The sequence below is a fragment of the Trematomus bernacchii genome, unplaced genomic scaffold, assembly GCF_902827165.1.
Source record: "Trematomus bernacchii unplaced genomic scaffold, fTreBer1.1, whole genome shotgun sequence".
NCBI lineage: Eukaryota > Metazoa > Chordata > Actinopteri > Perciformes > Nototheniidae > Trematomus > Trematomus bernacchii.
In genome coordinates, this window is record NW_022987547.1 from 3269004 (window position 1) to 3278242 (window position 9239).

General features: G+C 39.3%; 1 protein-coding gene across 2 annotated transcripts in view; it reads left to right on the plus strand.

Annotated features, from left to right (window-relative positions):
* The window catches only part of dym (dymeclin), a 51715-nt gene extending 49285 nt beyond the window's left edge, over positions 1-2430 (plus strand). For both annotated transcript variants that reach the window (XM_034123222.1, XM_034123223.1), the window contains exon 17: positions 990-2430. In XM_034123222.1, coding sequence (XP_033979113.1) covers positions 990-1139 — 150 coding nt within the window. In that variant the 3' untranslated portion in view covers positions 1140-2430. The remainder of the gene's footprint in view (positions 1-989) is intronic.
* Positions 2431-9239: the final 6809 nt, after the last annotated feature.

The window sequence follows — 9239 nt, forward strand, 5'->3', positions numbered from 1 at the left end:
TGTTCTTTATGTGTTTACGTGTGTTGAGGTCTATTTTCTCATGTATCCCTGGGCTGTTGCACGAGGGACCGTCACACTGTAGCTGTGACGTTAGCACATTAGCCGGCCCTTTTAAGAGGTCAGCGGTCGGACCTCAGAGTGATACCTGTCCCGCAGGCAGCTGTAAGCAATTTTACCTGACAGACAGATGGAATTACATGTGCCATCAGGCTACTGTACCTGATGAAGAGTGATTACTGAGAGCCCTGAACACATTCTCTCACCTGTGTAGCAGCAGAGATGTCACTGCGTTGGTCACAGCATTTTACAAATGTCTGTCATCAGCACCTTCCAATATGGTTGAAGGCAGTGTCTTTATGATGTTGACGTCTCCGGCTATGTTTAGTCCATCAATAGCACTTGGGAAAAGCTGCAGCCCTCTCATTGATTTCAATATGATGCTGCAGACTTGACATAATAATGATTCACACCAAAAGTTGAACGCATACCTGGTAACTAACGTGAATAAAAACACAGTGAATAAAGGGCTAATTTCACCTTTGACCTGGCAAGTGTACAACAAAAGATAAAATGTTTGTCACCATGGTTATTTCCAGAGTAGTAAAATCCAGTCTTGGTGTGGTGCCTTGTTCTTTTTCTTGCTTTAGCAGGTACAAGCTTCATGAATAGCACTCACAGAGATATCACTGCACCCTCTCTGGAATACTGTATAGATGAAGCTGATGTGTTTGAAGTCCTTGAGCTCTAGGATGCAGTCTCATGCTGAGAAGGTTTTATTTAATCTCTTCTTAAAGGCATTAACACTTCTTATATTTCCAACACATCAGGGAAAACATGTTAAAACACAAGGTTTCCTCCCATTTTGTGTATTCCTGCTGCAAACATCTCCCTGTAAGATTGTCATCAATGTTTCTAAACGAGACACAGATCTACCTGGGTTGTGCATCCAATCATTTTTCTTCAAATCTCTTCTCTTTTTGTGTGAATAGAAGTTTCCAGAGCTGAAGTTCAAGTATGTGGAGGAAGACCAGCCGGAGGACTTCTTCATCCCCTACGTCTGGTCCCTGGTCTTCAACGCTGGAGTTGGCCTTCACTGGAGCCCGCACGGCATCGAGCTGTTCAGCATGGACTCTGGCTGAAAAACAACGAAGCAGATGTGCGTGTGTCTTCATCTCCAGTCAATATAAGAAAAAAAAGAAAGACTGAAGGCATGTGTGTGTTTGTTTGGGTGGGTGTGCGCGCATTGCCCTTTATAGTATGTGCACGCTGCTTTGAAAGTGCCTCGACCTTGTACAGACTAGTGTTTCTTTTTATGCAGCACAACCTCTTTCTCCATCATATCATAATAAGTCCTCTGCTTCTACACTGTGAAGCTTCATCTGCACTGGTTAACTGTTAACGCAGTCGAGCCAAATTATATACAGTCAGGCCTGTAGGGATTATATATTCAACACCTGAGCAGCATCACCTGTTTCTGAAACACATGCTGAGTTACTTCTGTAAAACACTTGGTTATTGTGAGGAGCTCAGGACACTGGCGAGGGATAATCCAACGTTTTTTTTCTTGCTTAAGAAAAGGTCAATTTAAACACATGCACCTAAGTGTTACACTGCTCTGGTTCTTTTACCCGCTGCACTGAATGCTAAGACATCCACTTCATATTCAAGGCTTGGAAATCATACAACACACGTTTATGAATAACTTATGTAATATTGAGTTTCTCATTATTACCGTTTTATTTTGACCAACATTGTTCTCTGGATACAGATACAATGGGTTTGTATAAAATATGTTTGTTTGTTTGTAAAATACATTTTAGAAAAAGGTCATTTTTTTAACATGCATGGCTTTCAGATTAGAGTCCACCAGTGTTTCTTGGTGGCCCTCCCCCCATAATCCCCTTTGAATATCATAATACTTATCACTGTTTTTTAGTCCCTGGATAATATGAGCGGTCCGCAGGACGCCGATTCATGTGATTTCATTGTTGCTTCCAGTTCGTTTATTTGACTTTACCCTGACTTTGTTGTTTCCATTTCTTCCTGATGGTTACCAAAGCAACAACCTAAAATAGGACGAAGTTATTCAACATCCTGTCCTTTGTGCATAATTACAGTTGGCTTTTTGATTTGTCACTTTATTTGCATCTTTGACTGGAGACTTTGTATTAAATTATTTATTTTCATGTATATTTTTTTTTTATATATGAAGCCACCTCCCCCCCCCCCCCCCCCAATAAATGTAAATGGTGGTAGTAGTAGTACTGAAACGAGTACTACCAATGAGAGAAAAAACGGTGGTACTATACTTTGATTCTTCCTAGGTGGGAAACTGGCTTTATATTATTACATATAATATGACAACAGCTGTCATTTTTGTGGCGAATATTACTTTGGAAATAGGAGTTTAAATAAAAATATGAAATCAAATGTGTCCTGTGGTTATTCAGAAAAGGGAAATACCATACCATTACGGAAAGAATATAGACATAAAGGGTGAATATATTTGACTGTGCAATGAAGTCTAAAGATGATACTAATTGTTGGATTGACACAGATGACGTCAGGGTTCAGTTAGCTAATCATGGTATTGATCTCATCATCGAACACTTGCCAAGATAGCAGAATTTATTTAGCAAAATGTAAAGAAATGCAATATTTTTTGTGACTGTCTTTAATTTGATTCAACCAGGTTGATGTTCTCATCACTTAATGTTCATGAAGGGTCCTAAGGATATAAAACTGCCTTATATTTTACGATAGGAAGGTACAATTACAGGAAAGTCCTTGTGTGTAGCAGAAATTGTTTTTTTAATTTGCCCTTCCTTTTTGCGGCAGCAGCTCCAGTTGTGGGATGGAGACAGTTACTGTTTAATTTTTCCATAATCTGGAAAATATTGACATGTTGACTGATACTGTATGAACTTCATCAGTGCTTCCTTGGCTTACAGTTTTTTCAGCTACAGTGCTTGATTTACTCTGCAACAACTCAAATGAAAAACTCCTAAAGACCAGCATCCTCTTTACATTTATATCATAGAATAACAATCAACTTTAACAGTGTGTTTCTCATGTTTCATTGTTGCCTGTTGTGGTCATGGTTGCAGAGGCAGCTGAAACATAGGCATGAAACCACTTCGGGGGGGAAAAGTTTATGGCACAATGGCCCCTACTGTTTCGCTGGAGCTCCCACTTCCTAGGAGAATTTCATGCTTTTCGTCTCTATTGTATCGATTTTCATGCCTGAAATTCTCTCATTCTCAAGGACAATGTAATGGATGCAATTTGATGCAAAGAATGGCCCATTTTCAACGAGGGGTCGTCAGTAGGTTACAGTGAGGCTGTTAGGACAAATTATCCGGACTCTTTCTCTCTCTGCACCAACGCTCACCTGCTTCCAGCTCCATTATCCACAGCCAGATGGTCAATGGGAGATTTTCACAAAGTGACATGGCCCTCCTTGTTCCATCATGGTGTGGGGGTCACCTTACCATGGGCTCCCGTTTCAGGTGACAGCAGGGAGACGGATGGGGCAGGGGCTTCTGGGATGGGTAGTTTATTTATTTTTTAGCGGCTGGTACCTTTTCATCAAGGTCTAGGTGAGATTGTGTGGCAGCGTGGCTCCAGAGGCAGAGGTCACACCCAGATCAGCATCAGAAGTGTAAAAAGTAGGACGCTGGAGACTAGTTTGCTGAGGTGGCTCTGTACTAAGTACTGGTTGCCCCTAGTGACACAGAGCTCATTAATATGACAGATTACCACGGTTACGCTTGAAGGTCGTTAGGTTCAGTGGTTTTAGGATTAGGTCACAGTCGGCGGGAAACTCGTTCACAGCATGAGAACAGCACCAAGAGTTACATATAAATACATAAAAGTACAGACACGGCGCTTTTCCACTGCAGGGCCTCGCTCGTTAGGCCTTGTTAGGCCAGGCTCACTTTATGCTGCGTTTCCATTACAGTTTAGGAACTGGGGTAGTAACTATAGTAACGCAGTGTAGGCGGAGTCGTGATTTCATCTTCAATGCGAAACACAAAACCAACATCAGCCGTTAGCTGTTAGCCCTCAGAGCTCACAGCTCCTCATATCTGTTCAGAAACTAGACAAAAGTTAAACGAGTACAAACCACAGACTGTCTGTGTCATGGCGAATACAGTCGCTGGTTTATTTATGTTTGTATAGGCCGTTGTTGTGAGTGTGGACGGTCGGAGCATATACTGCGTTAGCTTAGCCGATCTCCATTAAAAGGTTTTTCACCTGCCGTCTGTCTGCAGACTTGTCAAAGCATTAATTCATGGTTTTTACTAACCGGTATCAGTATGTTGTTACTTTTAAACAATTGTTTCCGATGAAACACTATTCAAACAGCATTTGGAGTGGACATAGAAAATATAAGTACATTCCATTAATTTTTTTAATTTTTTTATGCAATATTGAAGTCACTCATCTTTAATACAAGTCGACATTTTGGCATGATGGAAAATATTTAAGTTGTCATCAAAAACACTGATATAATTGTTCATGGAATCTACGAACATCCAGACTACACTTAATCATTATGTTTGAAATATATGTTTCTATAAATCGGCATGCTTACATGCAGACCAATTACACATATGCAGATGTTTAAAATTGTTCCCCATTAATGGCCTATAAAGATAACTGGGTCACTGAGGCCTCCAGCTACTTTTATCAAATGTCACAAATCGAGTCCCTGAATAAAAACCAGACAAATAAAGTGAATCTAACATGATCTGTTCTAGGGTCTTCCACTGGATACAAACTTTTATCAAACATTGGACATGAATCACTTCGAGAAAATGTTTTACCATAACTTCATGAATAACAGAAAACCTCACACACCAACATGAGCTGAAGAAATGTTCTTGCAGAGAGGGAGACATGAATAAAATACTATTTGAGTTAATAATGATGGAAGAAAATGTCTGTGATATAGGGTTTTAGTATATGCATGCCTCTCTCAGCTAGCCACGTCTATTTATAATTGCTTGTGATGGTTTGCCTTATATTCACCTTTTAACAAGTACATAAATGTATGATGGGGACGTGTGAAAACAACACTGATGTACCACAATGCATCAGTCTCAGTTTGATCCATCTGAAAGTTTGGATTGATTGATTATATTATCTCTTTTTATTGTCACTTAGAATAGCTTTTTGATTGTGCTTTGCTGTTTGAATAAGTTAATTGTACAGATAACTGAAATGAGTCTTAAAAAAAACATTGAAACTTACTGTCCTCAAATCACTAAGATCTTACCATTGCTAATACAAATGTCCTTGTGCTTGTTAATATATATATTTGTATGTGTCCAGTTTTTGTATTATGGGGTTTATATTATAGAGTGCATTTACTTGCTACAAATGACTGCTGTTTTGGTTCAAAGTTAAAACATTTACCTGAAAAACGTATAAGCCGTTGGACAGAAAAGGATTTGGCTACTAATTGATATTCAATAAATTGCCGAAGCAACCAAACAAACATTCCTATTTTCCATGTTCTCAGTTGTGAAGATGTTCTGCCTTTATTGTCCATTTTGAAAATACATTGAATATTTAAGTGTCAGAGTGTTTATCTGTCAGAAGAATTACTTTGATGACATCCCCTAAGGTCTTTGAAAATTGCAGTGCCAATTTCTTTTCATGACGTTTTATAGACTAAATGATTAATCGATGATGAAAGAAATAATTTGCCCTATTGCTTTTCTTTTAACACCCTCCCCTGCTGTTGAGATAATGTCTGTGATTTGCAGCTCTAGTATATGTCTCTCTCGGCACCCTGAGGTGTAATATCATCGACCAATGTCTTCAGAAGCGTTTCTGTTCACTTGACATCGTAATGTTTCACTTTGTGGACTCATGGGATGAGCTTTTCTGTTAATGGCAGCAGCTCTTATGATGTGGAATTATATTTTACTCACTTGGACTTTCGGGTAAAATGAATACTCATTAACCCCAGTTTAGATGGATTGAAGAGTGAGAAAAAGACCTTTGACTTGTGACCATTCACTGAAAGCTCATCTCAGTGTACTGAGCTAACTAACATTGTAATCTTAGGTTTTTGTGGTTAAGACATTCGTAGATTTAAAAAAAAAAACAATACAATAAGAACAGAAGTATATCCAGCTCCTCAATTTTCACCCCAAGATTCTTTTAATGTAATGTAATTATGCGCTGACATTTACCAATGTGGGTGTTTTTGCACCTTCCTGACAAGATATCAGACATGCGTGTGGTAAAAAAAAAAATGTCTTCTATCTTTTTAATTAAACTTATTTTTATTGTTCTTATCTTAATAGAAAGCTACCCGTGTGCCATCTTCAGCCTATTCTGCACTGTGGTTCAGACAGAATAATCTCTTTAATTGCATATGCATGACCCCTTGTCTGGAGGCAGTCACTGTGTCAATAAATTATAGTAAAGGCCAGGACATGCTATCTAGAATATGAATCATCCTTCCGCTGCTATAAGGCTGTTTTACCATACCACATGCACTCTTTTAAATCAGCTCCAATGTGGGCTTCCCATTATGATTATTGCTGGGGCAATTAAACAATTCATGCAAGAACACAACGAGAGAGAGAGAGAGAGAGAGAGAGAGAGAGAGAGAGAGAGAGGAGAGAGAGAGAGAGAGAGAGAGAGAGAGAGAGAGAGAGAGAGAGAGAGAGAGAGAGATATAGTTATAGATATGGTAACATTACTATCAATTCTGACTCAGAACAAACACAGATAATTGAAAAGTTCAACAAATTAGAATTGGTCATCAAGGACTCCCAGAACCCTTTGGACTTTCTAATTACTGAACAGGAACTGGAAAAAAAGTTGATTAACCTAAAACCAAAAAAAGCAAGTGGGGCTTGACGGCATATTGAACGAGATGCTAAAACACACAAGTAAAAAGATCAGATTGGCTATACTCAAACTTTTCAATTTGATCCTGATTGTAGGTTACTTTCCTGACAGCTGGAATTGTGGTCTCATAACACCCATTTTTAAAAACGGCGATAAATCTGACCCTAATAATTATAGAGGCATTTGTGTGAACAGTAACCTGGGGAAGGTCTTTTGTAGTATTATAAATTCCCGGCTTATAGACTTCCTTACGAAACACAATATCCTGAGCAAAAGCCAAATTGGATTCTTACCAAATCACCGCACATCAGACCACATTTACACCCTACACACCCTAGTTGACAAATATGTTAATCAAAATAAAAGCAAAATATTTGCCTGTTTCATTGATTTCCAAAAAGCATTTGACTCGATTTGGCATGTTGGTCTGCTCAACAAACTACTTCAAAGCGGTATAGGGGGTAAAACATTTGACCTAATAAAATCTATGTGCACAAACAACATGTGCAGCATCAAGATTGGACACAAAAGAACAACCTTCATTTCTCAAGAACGGGGAGTAAGACAAGGATGCTGTTTATCACTGGCCCTGTTCAACATCTATATTAACGAACTGGCCACTATCTTAGAACAGTCCACAGCACCTGGACTCACACTTCACAAAACAGGGATCAAATTCCTGCTGTATGCAGATGATTTAATCCTGTTAAGCCCGACAAAAGAAGGACTTCAACAGAGTTTAAACATGCTCGAATGTTACTGTCAGACCTGGGCCCTGGCAATTAACCTAAAAAAGACAAAAACAATGATATTTCAAAAAAGATCCAGATGTCAGGCAAACAATATTGACTTTACAATTGGGACACATACAATAGAAAATTGCTCAGAATATAATTATTTAGGCCTGAAAATAAGTTCCACTGGAAGCTTTAATCAAGCTGTCAATGAACTGAGGGAGAATGCACGCAGGGCGTTTTATGCAATAAAAAGACAAATTCACATTGAAATTCAAATGTTAATTTGGCTTAAATTACTTCAATCAGTAATACAATCCATCCTACTCTATGGAAGCGAAGTGTGGGGCCCACAAACAAACCAAACATTTGACAAATGGGAAAATCATCCAATTAACGTATCCTACAGGTTCACAGGAGAACAACTAACAACGCCTGCGGAATTAGGCACATTTCCATTACTAATAAAAATCCAGAAACGATCAATTAAATATTGGCTACATCTAAAAGAAAGTGACCCCCACTCCTACCACCACAAAGCCCTGCAGTATCAAGAGATGAACAAGGAAACACCTCTCTCAGCTGGTCCTGACACTCTGTTCACAAACCGGTTCAAACTGTGTTCTGCTTCAGGACCAGTCTGAGCCCACAACTATTAGAGTCAACCAAATTATAACAAAACACACAAAAAACGACCTCACTTATTGGAACACTAAATCCCAAACACAAAGTAAAATGGAATGCTATCTGGCCCTAAAAAGACAGTACACTGTGGCAGCCTACCTGACCACAGTGACTGATGTTAAACACAGGAAGATGTTGACAAAATACAGACTGAGTGCTCACAGCCTGGCCATAGAAACAGGCAGGTACAAGAAAACATGGCTGCCAAAAGAGGAGCGATCATGCTAACAGTGTGGAGGAACTGCTGTGGAGACAGAGCAGCACTTCCTCACACAATGTCCAACTTTTGAACCTATACGGAAACAATTCTTCCCAAAATTCAATCATAAGCATCCTCAAATATTAAAAAATTAAAATTAAAAACTAAAAATACTTCTCGGGGAATATAAAGAGAGCTGCATTGTTGCAGGACAGTTTGTCTGCCTGCCACAGTTTGAGGGAATCGGAATGAGCTGATACACCAGGTCTCACATCTTATATATCTTATGTATATATATCATATTCTATTTTAGTATTAATGTATTATATGATTGAAATGAATCTGTATTCCCTGTATGTAACTATGGTCATGCTAATAAAGCTATTGAATTGAATTGAATTGAGAGAGAGAGAGAGAGAGAGAGAGAGAGAGAGAGAGAGAGAGAGAGAGAGAGAGAGAGAGAGAGAGAGAGAGAGAGAGACAATGTGCTTCTACAGCCACTTCCACAATTCCCTCTGACAGAGCTTTTTCCTTGACTGATTGCTTCCAGACTACCTTTAAAAGCGGTTGCAGTCCTCTGAACCGTTTGGGCTCTTTGCGTTGCGCCTTGCGCGGCGCCAGTGGGGGATCCTGGGACAATGTGGGGATGAGCTATTGACTACCCACACACACACACACACACACACACACACACACACACACCACACACACACACACACACACACACACACACACACACACACACACAC